This window comes from Salvelinus alpinus, chromosome 13 (genome assembly GCF_045679555.1).
Source record: "Salvelinus alpinus chromosome 13, SLU_Salpinus.1, whole genome shotgun sequence".
NCBI lineage: Eukaryota > Metazoa > Chordata > Actinopteri > Salmoniformes > Salmonidae > Salvelinus > Salvelinus alpinus.
The window spans coordinates 22043699-22066614 of NC_092098.1; the positions used below are offsets into that span (position 1 = coordinate 22043699).

A 22916-nucleotide genomic window follows, 5' to 3' on the forward strand; every position below is an offset into this window, starting at 1 on the left:
GGGCATTTCCAGGCATAGAGCCGACATGGAAATGTATAATATTTAAAGTATTTAAAAAATTCTAAAAACAAAGATTTTCCATATAAAATTCCCATAAATGTACATTTGAAACTCAAATAATGCAACAAAATTCAACTAAAAAAATAAAGTTCCCCTGCGGGACAAGGATTGTTCTGACTTTTAAGAATCCCTGAGCTAATTTCCTGCTTTTCAAAAAATAATAATCCATGAGGCTGAGAGAAAATGTTGCAATTTTAAAGCACATTTCCTGTAATATATATATATATATTTTTTTAATATTGCTTATGACTTCTTCATATACTATCTGGGGGGGCAAACCTCCGGGGGGTCCCCAAAGCTCGTGGGTCCTCGGGCCTTGCGAGGGCTGAGGGGGTGTGTGCCACGCCACTGTATTTCATAATGTAGCCTAGTCTGGACAGTTCAGTAGGATCTAGATTTGCCCTCTCCCTTTGGTTTCTGTCTTGTTTCTTTCTTATTGATTCTGTTACGTGTTGTGCTTGGGGGTAAATCTATGAATATAAATATGGCTATATGTTGAGAAAATCAAAACACACCTTCCACGTATCTTGGCCACATGTTCTGAGATGCAGGTGTGGATGTCACAGTTCTTCCTGTAAACCTCCGCCAGCAGCTCTCCGAAGAAACGTGTGTCCATCTTCACCACGGGCTCTACCTCCCTCACCTCACTCTTTATCCCCACCTGAGACACGCTCTCTATCACCCTCTTCACTACCTTCTTCTTAACGATGTTCACCATCTCCTCTTTAACCTCCTCCACCTCCTGGGGAAAAAGAGAGGGAACGAGTTGAATCTTAGACCTCAATCTGTCACAAGCAAAAGAGAGAGACATTCCCACCATCATCATGGCATGAAAGAGCAATATGGCATCTATACTTATTGAATTAATCACCCTACAGTGGGTTTACTATAATACAAGACATGCAACTGTTCTAGGTCATGTCTATCATATATGGCTGTCAACAGTCATGGTTGCCAGGATGTAGGAATGGGTAAAATGACTGGCAATGACTCTGGCTCTATACTGCTCTTGAACAATCAGACGGAGGCCAATAAATCTTGGCAGATCCATGGCCTCCAGGACCAGGATTGATTATTTGTTACAATTAAGATGTTCTGTTGTTTTTCAGCAGTATTTCAAAATTGTGACAGGTTGGCAGTTCTCAGAATTGATACAGGTTCCAGATGTATTGCTGGCGGAGGGGGACAGAGAATCTGTTGGGAAGTTGTCTCAACTCAAATCAAATCAAATTGTATTTGTCACATGCGCCGAATACAACAGTGAAATGCTTACTTGCAAGACCATGACCAACAATGCAGTTTTAAGAAGAAAAAAAAAGAATAGAAATATAACAAACAATTAAGGAGCAACAATAAAATAACAGTAGCGAGGCTATATACAGGGGGTTCCGGTACAGAGTCAATGTGCTGGGGAACCGGTTAGTCGAGGTAATTGAGATAATATGTACATGTAGGTATAGGTAAAGTGACTATGCATGGATAATAAACAGAGAGTAGCAGCAGCGTGAAAATGAGTGGTGGGGACAATGCAAATAGTCCAGATAGCCATTTGATCAAGCCTTTTTGACCTAGACTTAGCGCTTCGGTACCGCTTGCCGTGCGGTAGTAGAGAGAACAGTCTATGACTAGGGTGGCTGGAGTCCTTGGCAATTTTTGGGCCTTCCTCTGACACCACCTGGTAGAGGTCCTGGATATCAGGAAGCTTGGTCCCAGTGATGTACTGAGTCGTACGCACTACCCTGTGTAGTGCCTTGCGGTCGGAGGCCGAGCAGTTGCCATACCAGGCGGTGATGCAACCAGTCAGGATGCTCTCAATGGTACAGCTGTAGAACCTTTTCAGGATCTGAGGACCCATGCCAAATATTTTCAGTCTCCTGAGGGGTCATGTCAGGATGAGCCTGCATGAAGGGTACCACATGAGGGAGGAGGATGTCTTCTCTGTAATGCACAGCGTTGAGATTGCCTGCAATGACAACAAGCTCAGTCCGATGATGCTGTGACACACTGCCCCAGACCATGACGGACCCTCCACCTCCAAATCGATCCCGCTCCAGAGTACAGGCCTCGGTGTAACGCTCATTCCTTTGACGATAAACGCAAATCCGACCATCCCCCCAGGTGAGACAAAACCGCGACTCGTCAGTGAAAAGCACTTTTTGCCAGTCCTGTCTGATCCAGCGGCGGTGGGTTTGTGCCCATAGGCGACGTTGTTGCAAGTGATGTCTGGTGAGGACCTGCCTTACAACAGGCCTACAAGCCCTCAGTCCAGCCTCTCTCAGCCTATTGCGGACAGTCTGAGCACTGATGGAGGGATTTTGCGTTCCTGGTGTAACTCGGGCAGTTGTTGTTGCCATCCTGTACCTGTACCGCAGGTGTGATGTTCAGATGTACCAATCCTGTGCAGGTATTGTTACACGTGGTCTGCCACTGCGAGGACGATCAGCTGTCCGTCCTATCTCCCTGTAGTGCTGTCTTAGGCGTCTCACAGTACGGACATTGCAATTTATTGCCCTGGCCACATCTGCAGTCCTCATGCCTCCTTGCAGCATGCCTAAGGTACATTCACGCAGATGAGCTGGGCATCTTTCTTTTGGTGTTTTTCAGAGTCAGAAGCAAGGCCTCTTTAGTGTCCTAAGTTTTCATAACTGTGACCTTAATTGCCTACCGTCTGTAAGCTGTTAGTGTCTTAACGACTGTTCCACAAGTGCATGTTCATTAATTGTTTATGGTTCATTGAACAAACATGGGAAACAGTGTTTAAACCCTTTACAATGCAGATCTGTGAAGTTTATTTTAATTTTTCGAATTATCTTTGAAAGACAGGGTCCTGAAAAAGGGACGTTTCTTTTTTTGCTGAGTTTATGTAGATAGGATATGTTCTTACTGTCTACAGCTAGACAGCCATTCTCACCCATGTGCCATAGCAGGAAGGTCCTCATTGAAATGGTTTAAAGGCCACTTACACATAACACAAGGTCGTACATGGCCATTTAGATGGGGGTAATGTCTTGGGGGGTCAAGCCTTAATGTTGGACAGTCATTCTGTTGTTACATGTTACAGAACCATGCTAAGCCCTGTAGTCTGTACTAGCCTTCAAAAAATATATGACAAACAAAACCAACATGAGAATGAAGTGTCTGACTTTATTGTGATTTAAAAAGTGTGAATAAGAAAAACAGCAAAACCCAAACAACAAAACCAGTGAAAAATACCATGTTTACAAAAATTGTGTAGCTTACAACACAAGTTATTTTTGAAAGGGGATCCTACTATGACACAGTCATCACCCAGAGGAAGAAAACATACAGTGCATTCAGAAAGTATTCAGACCCGTTGACTTTTTCCACATTTTGTAACGTTATAGCCTTGTTCTAAAATTGATTAAATAAAAAACGTTCCTCACCAATCTACACACAATACCCAATAATGACAAAGCAAAAACAGGGTTTTAGAAATTATTGCAGGAATACCTTATTTACATACAGTGGGGCAAAAAAGTATTTAGTCAGCCACCAATTGTTCAAGTTCTCCCACTTAAAAAGATGAGAGAGGCCTGTAATTTTCATCATAGGTACACTTCAACTATGACAGACAAAATGAGAAAAAAAATCCAGAAAATCACATTGTAGGATTTTTAATGAATTTATTTGCAAATTATGGTGGAAAATAAGTATATGGTCACCTACAAACAAGCAAGATTTCTGGCTCTCACAGACCTGTAACTTCTTCTTTGAGAGGCTCCTCTGTCCTCCACTCGTTACCTGTATTAATGGCACCTGTTTGAACTTGTTATCAGTATAAAAGACACCTGTCCACAACCTCAAACACGCACCTAAACAGTGTTGTGGCCTTAATGTGTCTGTATCTATATAATTGTACACCGAGTGTACAGAACATTAGGAACACCCTCCTAATATTGAGTTGATCCCCCCTCCCCCAGCCTCAATTCGTCGGGGCATGAACTCTACAAGGTGTCGGAAGCGTTACACAGGGATGCTGGCCAATGTTCACTCCAATGCGTCCCACAGTTGTGTCAAGTTGGCTGCATGTCCTTTGGCTGGTGGACCTTTCTTTTTTTAATATATATTTTCCTTTATTACTTTCTAATCCTACCACCCCTCCCCTAATTGGAGTAAACTAGTGAACAACAAAGCTTAGGCCTCTACTTCCAGCGTATACATACTGTATACATATACTTTTTAAAATAGTTATATTTTGTTTGTTTTTAATCCTGTCCTTTCTCTACCCTCAACCTCGCCCATCTATTTATGATGTCCACCCGGTTTGATTTCTATTTGCCATATCTTTCAAAATTTCAAACAAAATTTCTTAACCCATATACGTTTTACGGACACAGTATGTTTTACATTAGTTACATTCAACCCTCCCATCTATCTCTTAACAGCATCCATATTGGATTTCTATTTGCCATATATTTTTCAGCTGTGCTGTGATGTTTCACAAAAGTTCTGAACCTTTCTATTCTCATGGCAGAGGAACTCTGCCAAGAAGGCCAGCCTCCCGGAGTCACCTTTTAACTGTTGACGTTGAGACTGATGTTTTGCGGGTACAATTTAATGAAGCTGCAAGTTGAGGACTTGTAAGGCTTCTGTTTCTCAGACTAGACACTCTAATGTACTTGTCCTCCTGCTCAGTTGTGCAGCGGGGCCTCCCACTCCTCTTTCTATTCTGGTTAGGGCCAGTTTGCGCTGTTCTGTGAAGGGAGTAGTACACAGCATTGTACGAGATCTTCAGTTTCTTGGCAATTTCTCGCATGGAATAGTCTTCATTTATCAGAACAAGTGTAGACTGACGAGTTTCAGAAGCAAGTTCTTTGTTTCTAGCCATTTTGAGCTTGTAATCGAACCTACAAATGCTGATGCTCCAGATACTCACCTAGTCTAAAGAAGGACAGTTTTATTGCTTCTTTAATCAAAACAACAGTTTCCAGCTGTGCTAACATAATTGCAAAAGGGTTTTCTAATGATCAATTAGCCTTTTAAAATTATAAACTTGGATTAGCTAACACAACGTGCCATTGGAACACAGGAGTGATGTTTGCTGATAATGGGCCTCTGTACGCCTATGTAGATATTCTAAAATAATCTGCCGTTCCAGCTACAATAGTCATTTACAATATTAACAATGTCTACACTGTATTTCTGATCAATTTGATGTTATTTTAATGGACAAAAAAATTGCTTTTCTTTCAAAAACAAGACATTTCTAAGTGACCCCAAACTTTTGAAGGGTATTGTATATGTTTCTTTTTTTACTGACAAATAAGATCAATCAATCAATCCAAACTGTGCAGCAGCCATTTGATGAATGGAAAGAATCTGATACAAACACCAAGTTTGTGTAATGACATTCGGAGATTGTCAAGCCAAGCCTTCTACAAGGTAGGTGTCACGTTCCTGACCTGTTTTCCCTTGTTTTGTATTTATTTAGTATGGTCAGGGCGTGAGTTGGGTGGGTTGTCTATGTGTGATTTTCTATGTTGGGATTTTGTGTTCGGCCTGGTATGATTCTCAATCAGAGGCAGCTGTCATTCGTTGTCCCTGATTGAGAATCATACTTAGGCAGCCTGGGTTTCACGTGTGTTTTGGTGGGTGTTTGTCTACCGTGTTAGTGTTTTCACCACACGGTACTGTTTCGGTTTTCTGCACTTTGTTTATTGTTTTGTATTTCAGTGTTCAGTTCCGGTTTTAATAAATCATCATGAGCACGAACCACTCTGCATATTGGTCCGATCCTTCTCGCCTCTCCTCGTCCGATGAGGAGGACGAAATAGACAAGCGTTACAGTAGGGAGGGATGTATTTTCTGTTTGGTGAAATCGACAGTCTATTTATTGTGGTGTTGAAAACGCAAACCATGAAATTGAAGCACCCAAAGTCGGTATATGATTTGTTAATTTGCTGTGGGGTGCATTGGCACAGGAACCTGTTGGTGGAAAATGTATGGAAATAGCATGTACAGTTGAAGTCGGAAGTTTACATACACTTAAGTTGGAGTCATTAAAACAAATTTTTCAACCACTCCACAAATTTCTTGTTAACAAACTATAGTTTTGGCAAGTTGGTTAGGACATATACTTTGTGCATGACAGAAGTATTTTTTCCAACAATTGTTTACAGACAGATTATTTCACTTATAACTCACTGTATCACAATTCCAGTGGGTCATACACTGAGTTGACTGTGCCTTTAAACAACTTAGAAAATTCCAGAAAATTATGTCATGGCTTCAGAAGCTTCTGAAAGGCTAATTGACATCATTTGTGTCAATCGGAGGTGTACCTGTGGATGTCTTTCAAGGCCTACCTTCAAACTCAGTGCCTCTTTGCTTGACATCATGGGAAAATCAAAAGAAATCAGCCAAGGCCTCAGAAAAAAAATTGTAGACCTCCACAAGTCTGGTTCATCCTTGGGAGCAATTTCCAAACGCCTGAAGGTACCACGTTCATCTGTACAAATAATAGTGTGCAAGTATAAACACCATGGGACCACGCAGCCGTCATACCGTTCAGGAAGACTCATTCTGTCTCCTAGAGATGAACGTACTTTGGTGCGAAAAGTGCAAATCAATCCCAGAACAACAGCAAAGGACCTTGTGAAGATGCTGGAGGAATATATCCACAGTAAAACGAGTCCTATATCGACATAACCTGAAAGGCTGCTCAGCAAGGAAGAAGCCACTGCTCCAAATCCGCCATAAAAAAAGCCAGACTACGGTTTGCAACTGCACATGAGGACAAAGATCGTAGTTTTTGGAGAAATGTCCTCTGGTCTGATGAAACAAAAATATAACTTTTTGGCCATAATGACCATCGTTATGTTTGGAGGAAAAGGGGAGAGGCTTGCAAGCCAAAGAACACCATCCCAACTGTGAAGCAAGGGGGTGGCAGCATCATGTTGTGGGGGTGCTTTGCTGCAGGAGCGACTGGTGCACTTCACAAAATAGATGGCATCATGAGGGGAGGAAAATTATGTGGATATACTGAAGCAACATCTCAAGACATCAGTCAGGAAGCTAAAGCTTGGTCGCAAATGGGTCTTCCAAATGGACAATGACCCCAAGCATACTTCCAAAGTTGTGGCAAAATGGCTTAAGGACAACAAAGTCAAGGTATTGGAGTGGCCATCACAAAGCCCTGACCTCGATCCTATAGAATATTTTTTGGGCAGAACTGAAAAAGCGGGTGCGAGCAAGGAGGCCTACAAACCTGACTCAGTTACACCAGCTCTGTCAGGAGGAATGGGCCAAAATTCACCCAATTTATTGTGGGAAGCTTGTAGAAGGCTACCCGAAACATTTGACCCAAGTTAAGCAATTTATAGGCAATGTTACCAAATACTAATTGAGTGTATGTAAACTTCTGACGCACTGGTAATGTGATGAAAGAAAAGCTGAAATAAATCATTCTCTCTACTATTATTGTGACATTTCACATTCTTAAAATAAAGTGGTGATCCAAACTGACTTAAGACAGGGTATTTTTACTCTGTCAGGAATGTCAGGAATTGTGAAAAACGGAGTTTAAATGTATTTGGCTAAGGTGTATGTTAACTTCCGACTTAAACTGTATATAATGCATGTATATAATGTTTTGTATACTCAGTGTATTTTATATCATTATAAATATAGCATAAAAATGTTGAAAATCTGATTTCCCACTAGTTGATCACTATCTGCAGCTGGCTCTGATCGTAGTGTAGGCCTAATGAAATAGGCAGGGAGAGTGAGCTCGTCCGTGGTGATCAGTGAACCCTTAATCTGAGTGGCATCGACTGTACCACAAAAGCATGCTGAAGTGGCAAAGTTGATATCCACATTAAAAAAATACAAGGTCACTAGAGTTATTGTTATTTGTGGTCATAAACATTATTTTGAGTTAATTCTAGGAGTCAGGAAGGTTGTGCACAAAACGTTACAGTACAAGGGGAGGGTCATGTGAACTTATTTTTTACTTGGGGGGGTGCATCTATTTTTTTATGACACCTTGAGTTGGGCTGGGTCCAAGCTGGGTGTGTCTGACATAGAAACATTCCAGTGATTTCTCCAGTAAAAGAAAGGTGGTAGATAGAGGCTATGGTGACAGGCTTGGATTAACTGGCCCTGATGCTGGGTGCAATTTAACCGGTTTGGAGAGCAGAGCAACACCTGAGGCTAAAAGGAACAGACTCTGTAAACACTTACTGCTGCTGCCCATGCATAGCAGTCAAACCTATCTGTCCTCACCTACTTAAACCTACAATATATGGATACAACTGAACTGAACAAACATAACTTGTCAGGTTTTGGCCAGGACTGTTCAGGTTTTGTTCACTAGATGTCCCCCTTGCACCTTTTTTGTACCTTTTTGTCTTTTCTTGCCCTAATTATTGTTTGCACCTGTAAGTCATTCCCTTGTTAGTATTTAACCCTGTGTGTTCCTCAGTTCCTTGCTCAGTGTTTGTATGTTAGCACCCAGCCCCAGCCTTTGTGAACATTTTTCTCTTGTTGAATTTTCCAGAGGTTCTCCGGTTTTGTTCTCGTGTATTTTTGGATTGATCTTTTGAGGTTTGTTTTTTCCCTTGCTGTTTTTACTACTTTGTGGATTTTCTTTTGTATTTTGGAAGATATCTATTTTTTATTAAACCACCATCTCTAGTACTGCTGTGTCTGCCTCATCTTCTGGGTTCTGCCAATTATTAGTGACTGTTTCTCGCACCGGGTCCTGACATAACTAGGCAGTAAGGTCAAGCGCAGTGGCGTGGATGGCTATACCCTGAATGAAACATTTCTGTCTCTATAAAAATACACATAGGTTACCAGACCATAAGGTCATGGTTATAAAAGATACTGCATATACCCTTTCAGTCAAACCTATCTGTCTCCATATAGTTCAACCTGTATCTGTCTCCATATAGTTCAACCTGTATCTGTCTCCATACAGTTCAACCTGTATCTGTCCCCATACAGTTCAACCTGTATCTGTGTCCATATAGTTCAACCTGTATCTGTCTACATATAGTTCAACCTGTATCTGCCTCCATATAGTTCAACCTGTATCTGTCTCCATATAGTTCAACCTGTATCTGTCCCCATACAGTTCAACCTGTATCTGTCTCCATACAGTTCAACCTGTATCTGTCCCCATACAGTTCAACCTGTATCTGTCCCCATACAGTTCAACCTGTATCTGTCTCCATATAGTTCAACCTGTATCTGCCTCCATATAGTTTAACCTGTATCTGTCTCCATATAGTTCAACCTGTATCTGTCCCCATACAGTTCAACCTGTATCTGTCTACATATAGTTCAACCTGTATCTGTCCCCATACAGTTCAACCTGTATCTGTCTACATACAGTTCAACCTGTATCTGTCTCCATATAGTTCAACCTGTATCTGCCTCCATACAGTTCAACCTGTATCTGTCTCCATATAGTTCAACCTGTATCTGTCCCCATACAGTTCAACCTGTATCTGTCCCCATACAGTTCAACCTGTATCTGTCTCCATATAGTTCAACCTGTATCTGCCTCCATATAGTTCAACCTGTATCTGTCTCCATATAGTTCAACCTGTATCTGTCCCCATACAGTTCAACCTGTATCTGTCTACATATAGTTCAACCTGTATCTGTCCCCATACAGTTCAACCTGTATCTGTCTACATATAGTTCAACCTGTATCTGCCTCCATATAGTTCAACCTGTATCTGTCTCCATATAGTTCAACCTGTATCTGTCTCCATATAGTTCAACCTGTATCTGTCCCCATACAGTTCAACCTGTATCTGTCTACATATAGTTCAACCTGTATCTGCCTCCATATAGTTCAACCTGTATCTGTCCCCATATAGTTCAACCTGTATCTGTCTCCATATAGTTCAACCTGTATCTGTCTCCATACAGTGCAACCTGTATCTGTCTACATATAGTTCAACCTGTATCTGTCTCCATATAGTTCAACCTGTATCTGTCCCCATATAGTTCAACCTGTATTTGTCTCCATACAGTTCAACCTGTATTTGTCTCCATACAGTTCAACCTGTATTTGTCTCCATACAGTTCAACCTGTATTTGTCTCCATACAGTTCAACCTGTATCTGTCTCCATACAGTTCAACCTGTATTTGTCTCCATACAGTTCAACCTGTATTTGTCTCCATACAGTTCAACCTGTATTTGTCTCCATACAGTTCAACCTGTATCTGTCTACATATAGTTCAACCTGTATCTGTCCCCATATAGTTCAACCTGTATCTGTCTCCATATAGTTCAACCTGTATCTGTCTCCATACAGTTCAACCTGTATCTGTCCCCATACAGTTCAACCTGTATCTGTCTCCATATAGTTCAACCTGTATCTGTCTCCATACAGTTCAACCTGTATCTGCCTCCATATAGTTCAACCTGTATATGTCCCCATACAGTTCAACCTGTATCTGTCTCCATATAGTTCAACCTGTATCTGTCCCCATACAGTTCAACCTGTATCTGTCTCCATATAGTTCAACCTGTATCTGTCCCCATACAGTTCAACCTGTATCTGTCTCCATATAGTTCAACCTGTATCTGTCCCCATACAGTTCAACCTGTATCTGTCTACATATAGTTCAACCTGTATCTGTCTCCATACAGTTCAACCTGTATCTGCCTCCATATAGTTCAACCTGTATCTGTCCCCATACAGTTCAACCTGTATCTGTCTCCATATAGTTCAACCTGTATCTGTCTCCATACAGTTCAACCTGTATCTGCCTCCATATAGTTCAACCTGTATCTGTCCCCATACAGTTCAACCTGTATCTGTCTCCATATAGTTCAACCTGTATCTGTCCCCATACAGTTCAACCTGTATCTGTCTCCATATAGTTCAACCTGTATCTGTCTCCATATAGTTCAACCTGTATCTGTCCCCATACAGTTCAACCTGTATCTGTCCCCATACAGTTCAACCTGTATCTGTCTCCATATAGTTCAACCTGTATCTGTCCCCATACAGTTCAACCTGTATCTGCCTCCATATAGTTCAACCTGTATCTGTCCCCATACAGTTCAACCTGTATCTGTCTCCATATAGTTCAACCTGTATCTGTCCCCATACAGTTCAACCTGTATCTGTCTCCATATAGTTCAACCTGTATCTGTCCCCATATAGTTCAACCTGTATCTGTCCCCATACAGTTCAACCTGTATCTGTCCCCATACAGTTCAACCTGTATCTGTCTCCATATAGTTCAACCTGTATCTGTCCCCATACAGTTCAACCTGTATCTGTCCCCATACAGTTCAACCTGTATCTGTCCCCATATAGTTCAACCTGTATCTGTCCCCATACAGTTCAACCTGTATCTGTCTCCATACAGTTCAACCTGTATCTGCCTCCATATAGTTCAACCTGTATCTGTCCCCATACAGTTCAACCTGTATCTGTCTCCATATAGTTCAACCTGTATCTGTCCCCATACAGTTCAACCTGTATCTGTCTCCATATAGTTCAACCTGTATCTGTCCCCATATAGTTCAACCTGTATCTGTCCCCATACAGTTCAACCTGTATCTGTCCCCATACAGTTCAACCTGTATCTGTCTCCATACAGTTCAACCTGTATCTGTCTCCATACAGTTCAACCTGTATCTGCCTCCATATAGTTCAACCTGTATCTGTCTCCAAGTGAAGCAGGGCACAAGTGCAGGGTTATGACCTCAGGCTGCAGAGTGTGTGGGAGGAGAGTTCAACTATGATGTAATGCTATAGGAGAGTGAGAGTGATACCAAAGCAGGAGAAACAGTGGGAGAGCAGGGAGAAGCAGATAAAAAAGACAGAGAAAAAGAAAGGCAGAGTGTTAGCTGTGCTATAGAACAATGCAGAAACAAACTTCTATTTTTCATTATTATCTTAACTGTGTTTGATTGCATGCACATGGGCTATATTATATGCATGAGCTGAAGAATTGCTGTTAGGAGACTGCCCAACTCAGTCAAAGTATCTTAAAGCCCACAACACACCCATCCATATTAATGGCACTGTGTATGCACTACATATTATTTACTATATAGACTGTAGTTGAAAATTACTAAACGCAGACTACTTTGATCCTATAGTCATTGATCAGGCTTAAGTAAAACACCACACTCTCTTTTCAATTCCTCAATTTTCTGAAGAAAGCCTTTAGAAACCCAGACAAATCAAATCAAAGTTTATTTGTCACATGCGCCGAATTCAACAGGTGTAGTAGACCTTACAGTGAAATGCTTAATTACAGTCACTAAACAACAGTGCAATTTTTAAGTAAAAAAAAGGTATTAGGTGAACAATAGATAAGTAAAGAAATAAAAACAACAGTAAAAAAGACGGTGAAAAATAACAGTAGCGAGGCTATATACAGTAGCGAGGCTATATAGGCTATATAGGCATCGGTTATTCGGGCTATTCGGGCTGATTGAGGTAGTATGTACATGTAGGTATGGTTAAAGTGACTATGCATATATGATAAACAGAGAGTAGCAGCAGCGTAAAAGAGGGGTTGGGGGGGGGGCACACAATGCAAATAGTCTGTGTAGCCATTTGATTACTTGCTCAGGATTCTTATGGCTTGGGGGTAAAAACTGTTGAGAAGCCTTTTGGTCCTAGACTTGGCGCTCCAGTACCGCTTGCCATGCGGTAGTAGAGAGAACAGTCTATGACTTGGGTGGCTGGGGTCTTTGACAATTTGTAGGGCCTTCCTCTGACACCGCCTGGTGTAGAGGTCCTGGATGGCATGCAGATTAGCCCCTGTGATGTACTGGGCTGTATGCACTACCCTCTGTAGTGCCTTGCGGTCGGAGGCAGAGCAGTTGCCATACCAGGCAGTAATGCAACCAGTCAGGATGCTCTCGATGTTGCAGGTGAACCACCTTTTGAGGATCTGAGGACCAATGCCAAATCTTTTTACTTTCCTGAGGGGGAATAGGCTTTGTCGTGCCCTCTTCACGACTGTCTTGGTGTGTTTGGTCCATTCTAGTTTGTTGGTGATTTGTTGGAACTTGAATCTCTCAACCTGCTCCACTACAGCCCCGTCGATGAGAATGGGGGCGTGCTCGGTCCTCCTTTTCCTGTAGTCCACAATTGTACAGACAATCATATCCTTAGTCTTGGTTACGTTGAGGGATAGGTGGTTATTCACCCCCCTTGGTGTTTTTCCTATTTTGTTGCATTACAGCCTGTAATTTAAATAGATTTTTATTTGGATTTCAAGTAATGGACATACACAAAATAGTCCAAATTGGTGAAGTGAAATGAAAAAAATTACTTGTTTCAAAAAATGTAAATAAAATGTGTACGGAAAAGTGTGCGTGCATACGTATTCACCCCCTTTGCTATGAAGCCCCTAAATAAGATCTGGTCAAATCTTATTTCAGAAGTCAAATAATTAGTTAAATAAAGTCCACCTGTGTGCAATCTAAGTGTCACATGATCTGTCACATGATATCAGCATATATACAGCTGTTCTGAAAGGCCCCAGAGTCTGCAACAGCACCAAGCAAGCGAACCATGACAACCAAGGAGCTCTCCAAACAGGTCAGGGACAAAGTTGTGGAGAAGTACAGATCAGGGTTGGGTTATAGAAAAATATCAGAAACTTTGAACATCCCAAGGAGCACCATTAAATCCATTATTAAAAAATGGAAAGAATATGGCACCACAACAAACCTGCAAAGAGAAGGCCGCCCACCAAAACTCACGGACCAGGCAAGGAGGGTATTATCAACAAAGAGACCAAAGATAACCCTGAAGGAGCTGCAAAGCTTCACAGCGGAGATTGAAGTATCTGTCCATAGAACCACTTTAAGCCGTACACTCCACAGAGCTGGGCTTTACAGATGAGTGGCCAGAAAGAGCCATTGGTCAAAGAAAAAAATAAGGAAACATGTTTGGTGTTTGCCAAAAGGCATGTGGGAGACTCCCCAAACATATGGAAGAAGGTACTTTGGTCAGATGAGACTAAAATTGAGCTTTTTGCTCATCAAGGAAAGCGCTATGTCTGGCACAAACCCAACCCCTCTCATCACCCGGAGAACACCATCCCCATGGTGGTGGCAGCATCCTGCTGTGGGGATATTTTTAATCGGCGGGACTGGGAAACTGGTCAGAATTTAAGGAATGATGGATGGCGCTAAATACAGGGAAATCCTTGAGGGAAACCTGTTTCAGTCTTCCAGAGATTTGAGACTTGGACAGAGGTTCACCTTCCAGCAGAACAATGACCCTAAGCATACTGCTAAAGCAACACTCGAGTGGTTTAAGGGGAAACATTTAAATGTCTTGGAATGGCCTAGTCAAAGCCCAGACCTCAATCCAATTGAGAATCTGTGGTATGACTTAAAGATTGCTGTACACCAGCAGGAACCCATCCAACTTGAAGGAGCTGGAGCAGTTTTGCCTTGAAGAATGGCCAGAAATCCCAGTGGCTAGATGTGCCAAGCTTATAGAGACATACCCCAAGAGACTTGCAGCTGTAATTGCTGCAAAAGGTGGCTCTACAAAGTGTTGACTTTGGGGGGATGAATAGTTATGCACGCTCAAGTTTTCAGTTTTTTTTCTTATTATTTCTTGTTTGTTTCACAATAAAAATATATTTTGCATCTTCAAAGTGGTAGGCATTTTGTGTAAATCAAATGATACAAACCCCCCCAAAATATAATTTAATTCCAGGTTGGAAAAATGCCAAGGGGGTGAATACTTTCTGTGTCATCGGCAAACTTAATGATGGTGTTGGAGTCGTGCCTGGCCACATAGTCGTGGGTGAACAGGGAGTACAGGAGGGGACTGAGCACGCACGCCTGAGGGACTCCAGTGTTGAGGATCAGCGTGCCGGATGTGTTGCTACCTACCCTCACCACCTGGGGGCGGCCCGTCAGGAAGTCCAGGATCCAGTTGCAGAGGGAGTTATTTAGTCCCAGGATCCTTAGCTTAGTGATGAGATTTGATGGTACTATGGTGTTGAACGCTGAGCTGTAGTCAATGAATAATGGTGTTGATGTGAGCCATTACCAGCCTTTCAAAGCACTTCATGGCTACGGACATGAGTGCTATGGTTCTGTAGTCATTTAGGCAGGTTACCTTAGTGTTCTTGGGCACAGGGGCTATAGTGTTCTGCTTGAAACATGTTGGTATTACAGACTCAATCAGGGACATGTTGAAAATGTCAGTGAAGACACCTGCCAGTTGCCACCTGCCAGTTGGTCACCACATGCCCGGAGCACACGTTCTGGTAATCCGTCTGGCCCCGCAGCCTTGTGAATGTTGACCTGTTCAAAGGTCTTACTCACGTCGGCTACAGATTGCGTGATTATACAGTCGTCCGGGACAGCTGATGCTCTCATGCATGCCTCAGTGTTGCTTGCCTCGAAGCAAGCATAGAAGTTATTTAGCTCGTCTGGTAGGCTCGTGTCACTGGACAGCGAGCGGCTGTGCTTCGCTTTGTAGTCTGTAATAGTTGCAAGCCCTGCCACATCCGTCGAGCGTCGTAGCCGGTGTAGTATGATTCAATCTTAGCCCTGTATTGACGCTTTGCCTGTTTGATGGTTTGTCGGAGGGCATAGCGGGATTTCTTATAAGCTTCCGGGTTAGAGTCCCGCACCTTGAAAGCGGCAGCTCTACCCTTTAGCTCAGTGCGAATGTTGCCTGTAATCCATGGCTGCTGGTTGGGGTATGTACGTACAGTCACTGTGGGGACGACGTCCTCGTTGCACTTATTGATAAAGCCAGTGACTGATGTGGTGTACTCCTCAATGCAATCGGAAGAATCCCGGAACATGTTCCAGTCTGTGATAGCAAAACAGTCCCGTAGTTAAGCATCTGCTTCATCTGACCACTTTTTATAGACCGAGTCACTGGTGCTTCCTGCTTTCATTTTTGCTTGTAAGCAGGAATCAGGAGGAGAGAGTTGTGGTCGGATTTACCCAATGGAGGGCGAGGGAGAGCTTTGTTCGCGTCTCTGTGTGTGGAGTACAGGTGATCTAGAATTTTTCCCCTCTGGTTGCACATGAAATTTGGTAGAACTGATTTAAGTTTCCCTGCATTAAAGTCTCCAGCCACTAGGAGCGAGTGGTTTCCTGTTTGCTTAATTCCTTATACAGCTGGCTGAGTGCGGTCTTAGTGCTAGCATCTGTCTGTGGTGGTAAATAAACAGCCACGAAATGTATAGATGAAAACTCTTTTGGCAAATAGTGTGGTCTGCAGTTTATCATAAGATACTCTACTTCAGGCGAGCAAAATCTAGAGACTTCCTTAGATTTCGTGCACCAGCTGTTGTTTACAAATATGCACAGACCACCCCCCCCCCCCCTTGTCTTACCGCGGAGTGTGCTGTTCTATCTAGCCAGTGCAGCGTATATCCCCGCTAGCTGAATATCCATGTCATCATTCAGCCACGATTCCATGAAACATAAGATGTTACAGTTTTTGATGTCCCGTTGGTAGGATATTCGTGATCGTACCTCAACTGTTCATCTCGTGAAAATCTCCCTTGTATCTGGTTTTTATCACATACAATTTGATCCGCATAAATACCCCTTCGAAGAAATCAATCTTGTTATAGAATCTGAGACAGTGATCCCGTTTAACCATCAATCCATCTGCAATCTAATACGTACAGGCAATGCATAACCATGGCTACACCTGGAAGTGTGTCAGGTCCTTTTAGACTTCAGTGCCTTACAACGGCCCTGTGTGTCCATGTGAACACTGATGTAAGTCAGGTGTGTGAACCAGGGCCTAGGGCATCTGTAATAGTAGTGCCATGGTATTGTCAACCTGCCTGTGTAGTGGGAGGAAGGAGTGTCAGCTTTCTTCCCCTGTGACACTGGAGGGACCTCACAGGAATGAAGAATTTGAGGGGACAAGGTAAACAAGACACGGATATATGCAAATAAAAGGCCAGTTTTGTCTTGCACGCACGCACGCGGCACACAGACAGACAGACAGACAGACAGACAGACAGACAGACAGACAGACAGACAGACAGACAGACAGACAGACAGACAGACAGACCTCTAAACAGTTCTCGAGCGATCAACTGAAATTAGAGGTAAGAATACAGCCCCCCTCTAGGTTATAGTCCCATCTTCATCATCAAGGGCAGCAGAGGGCCAATAAAATGCCAAGCCCAGTCATTCTCATGGCTGGGCTGGCTGCAGATCAATGGCAGTTAGTCTAGCGTGGGAACACACTATGCAAAACCCAAGTTTGACGTAGAAACATTCTTCAGTCAATATCAGCATGCCACTACAAAGGCTGCTTAGCAAAGTGATCTCTTAGACATTTACCATATGTTTTGATGTTATACTGATGTTACCTCAGGCAGGTTGCCTAAAGACAAATAGTGATACAATTTGAAGGCATTCCAGATTGTGTTTTTATAAAAGAGTAGACTACATGTTTGTACCTGACAAGACATGTTTAGTAACTTTATGCCAGGTATTCAGATCCAACTCTGCTTTTAGCGAAAACAGAAACAGATCTATCTAACCAGATAACTAACTACTGAAATGCTCCATCTAACTCAGCAAAAAATTACTAATTTGTTTAACATTTCCATGGCTCAATGTCCTCATGGATTTATTCCAACTGGGTTGCATATTGCAATACTAGTAATAAAATATTAAAAGATTTACTGCTGTAGTGCAGATGATGGGCAGATGTGTAAAGAGGCAGAAAATGACACAGTGAAGAGTAGAAATAGGTCAGTGAGTGGGGGGTGTAAACAGCCCAGGAGTATATACTCTAAGACGGGGCTATTCAAACCCAGGCCTCCAGGTCCACACAACTGCTGTCAAATATTTGCTAATTCATTCAGGAAGCACTCATCTGTTGCAGGGGCGGCACAACTTTTTGGGGACAGGGGGTGCAGGGGAAACATGTTTTTTAAGCCTCATTTAGATATCTTTCTGCTTATAATTACAGACATTTGGTAGGCTATTTGTAAGTCCACATGTTGCTCTAGAACAGAGGTTTTCAAACTGGGGTCCGCGGACCCCTAAAGGTACTGCAGGGGTTCCGCAAATGTTTTTTTGTTTTTTTGGGGGGGGGTGATATATTGCGGGATTTTTTTATGTGAAAAAATATTTATTTTATGAATATCACTAGCTGCAACAAAATACCATCGTGGATACCATTTTTATGTCTCTGCATCCAGTATGAAGGAAGTAATAGGTAGTTTCATGAGGCAATGCTAACTAGCGCAATGACTGAAAGAATAAAGGAACAGTTAGCATGCTATTCGTGCTCATCAGACTTGCCAAAATCTCTAACTATCCCTTTAATGTGGAGGAAATTACAGTCATTGGAGCTAATTACAGGTTTCTTTTCTGTATATAAGTGCTAATGTTCGAGGTTTGAAAGACTGTTTCAGTGTCAACTTAAATGACCAAAACTAGATAGATGTCACGTTCATTGTATTGAGGAGACCAAGGCGCAGCGTGTTATGAATACATTCTTCTTTTAATGAAGAAAAACACTAAACAAACTAACAAAGTAACAAAAACGAACGTGAAGCTATATAGAACGAGTGCTGACACAGGCAACCACACATAGACAAGAACCCACAAATACCCAAGGGAAAATGGCAACCTAAATATGATCCCCAATCAGAGACAACGATAAACAGCTGCCTGATTGGGAACCAATTCAGGGCGTGACAGTACCCCCCCCAAAGGTGCGGACTCCCGACCGCAAACCTGAACTTATAGGGGAGGGTCCAGGTGGGCATCTACCCTCGGTGGCGGCTCTGGTTCTGGACGCCGCCCCCCATCTTTACACTGCTCCCTCCGCCTTTGTAGAGCTGAACCGTGGCTCATCGCCGGAGACCCCGGGCTGGGGACCGTCGCCGGAGACCACGGGCTGGGGACCGTCACCGGAGACCCCGGGCTGGGGACCGTCGCCGGAGACCCCGAGCTGGGGACCTTCGCCGGAGACCCCGGGCTGGGGACCTTCGCCGGAGCCCCCGGGCTGGGGACCTTCGCCGGAGCCCCCGGGCTGGGGACCTTCGCCGGAGCCCCCGGGCTGGGGACCGCCGTTGGAGGTTCCGGACTGTGAAACGTCGCCGGAAGCTCTGGACTGGGTACTGTCGCCGGAAGCTCTGGACTGGGTACATTCGCCGGAAGCTCTGGACTGGGTACCGTCGCCGGAAGCTCTGGACTGGGTACCGTCGCCGGAAGCTCTGGACTGGGTACCGTCGCCGGAAGCTCTGGACTGGGTACTGTTGCCGGAAGCTCTGGACTGGGTACTGTCGCAGGAAGCTCTGTACTGGGTACCGTCGCCGGAAGCTCTGGACTGGGTACTGTACCCGGAAGCTCTGGACTGGGTACTGTCGCCGGAAGCTCTGGACTGGGTACTGTTGTCGGAAGCTCTGGACTCTGGAAGTGCACTGGAGGCCTGGTGCATGGTGCCTGAACTGGTGGTACTGGGCTGGGGACACGCACCTCAGGGCGAGTGCGGGAAGGAGGCACAGGATACACTGGGCCGTGGAGACGCATTGGAGATCCGGAACGTAGAGCTGGCTCAATACGTCCTGGCTGGATGCCCATTCTAGCTTGGCAAATGCGAGGAGCTGGAATAGAGCACACCGGGCTAAGAATGCGAACTGGAGACACCGTGCGCATCTGTGCATAACACGGTGCCTGACCAGTTACACACTCCCCACGGTAAGCACGAGGAGTTGGCTCAGGTCTCCAACCTGACTCAGCCAATCTCCTCGTGTGTCCCCCCCCCAAAACATTTATTGGGCTGCCTCTCGGGCTTCCGTGCTAGCCGTGTCCCCTCATATCGCCACCGTTCCTCCTACGCTGTTTCTACCTGCCTCCATGGCAGAGTCCTGTCCCCTCGGTACTTCTCTTCGTAGTATCTCTGTTCCGCCTTCGCTGCCTCTATCTCCTCCTTAGAAAGGCGATACTCCCCCGGCTGCGTCCAGGGTCCTGCTCCATCCAGTATTTCTTCCCAGGTCCAATTCTCCACAAAGCGCTGTTCCTCCTTTTCACGCTGCTTGAGTCCTTTTTTGGTGGGTTCTTCTGTCACGTTCGTTGTATTGAGGAGACCAAGGCGCAGCGTGATATGAATACATTCTTCTTTTAATGAAGAAAAACACTAAACAAACTAACAAAGTAACAAAAACGAACGTGAAGCTATATAGAACGAGTGCTGACACAGGCAACTACACATAGACAAGAACCCACAAATACCCAAGGGAAAATGGCAACCTAAATATGATCCCCAATCAGACAACGATAAACAGCTGCCTCTGATTGGGAACCAATTCAGGCCATCATAGACCTACATACAGTGGGGAGAACAAGTATTTGATACACTGCCGATTTTGCAGGTTTTCCTACTTACAAAGCATGTAGAGGTCTGTAATTTTTATCACAGGTACACTTCAACTGTGAGAGACAGAATCTAAAACAAAAATCCAGAAAATCACATTGTATGATTTTTAAGTAATTCATTTGCATTTTATTGCATGACATAAGTATTTGATACATCAGAAAAGCAGAACTTAATATTTGGTACAGAAACCTTTGTTTGCAATTACAGAGATCATACGTTTCCTGTAGTTCTTGACCAGGTTTGCACACACTGCAGCAGGGATTTTGGCCCACTCCTCCATACAGACCTTCTCCAGATCCTTCAGGTTTCGGGGCTGTCGCTGGGCAATACGGACTTTCAGCTCCCTCCAAAGATTTTCTATTGGGTTCAGGTCTGGAGACTGGCTAGGCCACTCCAGGACCTTGAGATGCTTCTTACGGAGCCACTCCTTAGTTGCCCTGGCTGTGTGTTTCGGGTCGTTGTCATGCTGGAAGACCCAGCCACGACCTATCTTCAATGCTCTTACTGAGGGAAGGAGGTTGTTGGCCAAGATCTCGCGATGCATGGCCCCATCCATCCTCCCCTCAATACGGTGCAGTCATCCTGTCCCCTTTGCAGAAAAGCATCCCCAAAGAATGATGTTTCCACCTCCAAGCTTCACGGTTAGGATGGTGTTCTTGGGGTTGTACTAATCCTTCTTCTTCCTCCAAACACGGCGAGTGGAGTTTAGACCAAAAAGCTCTATTTTTGTCTCATCAGACCACATGACCTTCTCCAATTCCTCCTCTGGATCATCCAGATGGTCATTGGCAAACTTCAGACGGGCCTGGACATGCGCTGGCTTGAGCAGGGGGACCTTGCGTGCGCTGCAGGATTTTAATCCATGACGGCGTAGTGTGTTACTAATGGTTTTCTTTGAGACTGTGGTCCCAGCTCTCTTCAGGTCATTAACCAGGTCCTGCCGTGTAGTTCTGGGCTGATCCCTCACCTTCCTCATGATCATTGATGCCCCACGAGGTGAGATCTTGCATGGAGCCCCAGACCGAGGGTGATTGACCGTCATCTTGAACTTCTTCCATTTTCTAATAATTGCGCCAACAGTTGTTGCCTTCTCACCAAGCTGCTTACCTATTGTCCTGTAGCCCATCCCAGCCTTGTGCAGGTCTACAATTTTATCCCTGATGTCCTTACACAGCTCTCTGGTCTTGGCCATTGTGGAGAGGTTGGAGTCTGTTTGATTGAGTGGGTGGACAGGTGTCTTTTATACAGGTAACGAGTTCAAACAGGTGCAGTTAATACAGGTAATGAGTGGAGAACAGGAGGGCTTCTTAAAGAAAAACTAACAGGTCTGTGAGAGCCGGAATTCTTACTGGTTGGTAGGTGATCAAATACTTATGTCATGCAATAAAATGCGAATTAATTACTTAAAAATCATACAATGTGATTTTCTGGATTTTTGTTTTAAATTCCGTCTCTCACAGTTGAAGTGTACCTATGATAAAGATTACAGACCTCTACATGCTTTGTAAGTAGGAAAACCTGCAAAATCGGCAGTGTATCAAATACTTGTTCTCCCCACTGTATGCCTAGACTTACAAACACACCTAGACATACAAAAACCCTAGACAATACAAAACAAGCATACCCACCCTCGTCACACCCTGACCTGACCAAAATAATACAGAAAAACATAGATAACTAAGGTCAGGGCATGACAATAGAAACTATATACACTACTGTTCAAAAGTTTGGGGTCACTTAGAAATGTCCTTGTTTTTGAAAGAAAAGCGCATTTTTTGTCCATTAAAATAACATAAAATTGATCAGAAATACAGTGTAGTCATTGCTAATGTTGTAAATGACTATTGTAGCTGGACACGACAGATTTTTTATTGAATATCTACATAGACGTACAGTGCCTTGCAAAAGTATTTATCCCCTTCGCGTTTTTCCTATTTTGTTGCATTACAACCAATTACCTTCAGAAGTCACATAATTAGTTAAATAAACTCCACCTGTGTACATTCTAAGTGTCACATGATCTGTTACATGATCTCAGTATATATACAGCTGTTCTGAAAGACACCACCAAGCAAGCGGCACCATGAAGACCAAGGAGCTCTCCAAACAGGTCAGGGACAAAGTTGTGGAGAAGTACAGATAATGTTTGAGTTATAGAAAAGTATCAGAAACTTTGAACATCCCACGGAGCACCATTAAATCCATTATTAAAAAATGGAAAGAATATGGCACCACAACAAACCTGCCAAGAGAAGGCCGCCCACCAAAACTCACGGACCAGGCAAGGAGGGCATTAATCAGAGAGTCAACAAAGAGACCAAAGATAACCCTGAAGGAGCTGCAAAGCTCCACAGAAGAGATTGGAGTATCTGTCCATAGAACCACTTTAAGACGTACACTCCACAGAGCTGGGCTTTACGGAAGAGTGGCCAGAAAGAGCCATTGCTTAAAGAAAAAAATAAGAAAAAACGTTTGGTGTTCGCCAAAAGGCATGTGGG

The 22916-nt window shown here is 43.6% G+C and overlaps 1 protein-coding gene across 1 annotated transcript in view; it reads right to left on the bottom strand.

Moving 5' to 3' along the window:
- Window positions 1-22422, bottom strand: part of LOC139536713 (golgin subfamily A member 5-like) — a 37798-nt gene extending 15376 nt beyond the window's left edge. Inside the window, exons 1-5 of the mRNA XM_071337318.1 lie at window positions 22413-22422; window positions 19891-20102; window positions 19269-19645; window positions 18810-19098; window positions 576-802 (exon numbers count right to left, since the gene is read on the bottom strand). Coding sequence (XP_071193419.1) covers window positions 576-802; window positions 18810-19098; window positions 19269-19645; window positions 19891-20102; window positions 22413-22422 — 1115 coding nt within the window. The remainder of the gene's footprint in view (window positions 1-575; window positions 803-18809; window positions 19099-19268; window positions 19646-19890; window positions 20103-22412) is intronic.
- Window positions 22423-22916: the final 494 nt, after the last annotated feature.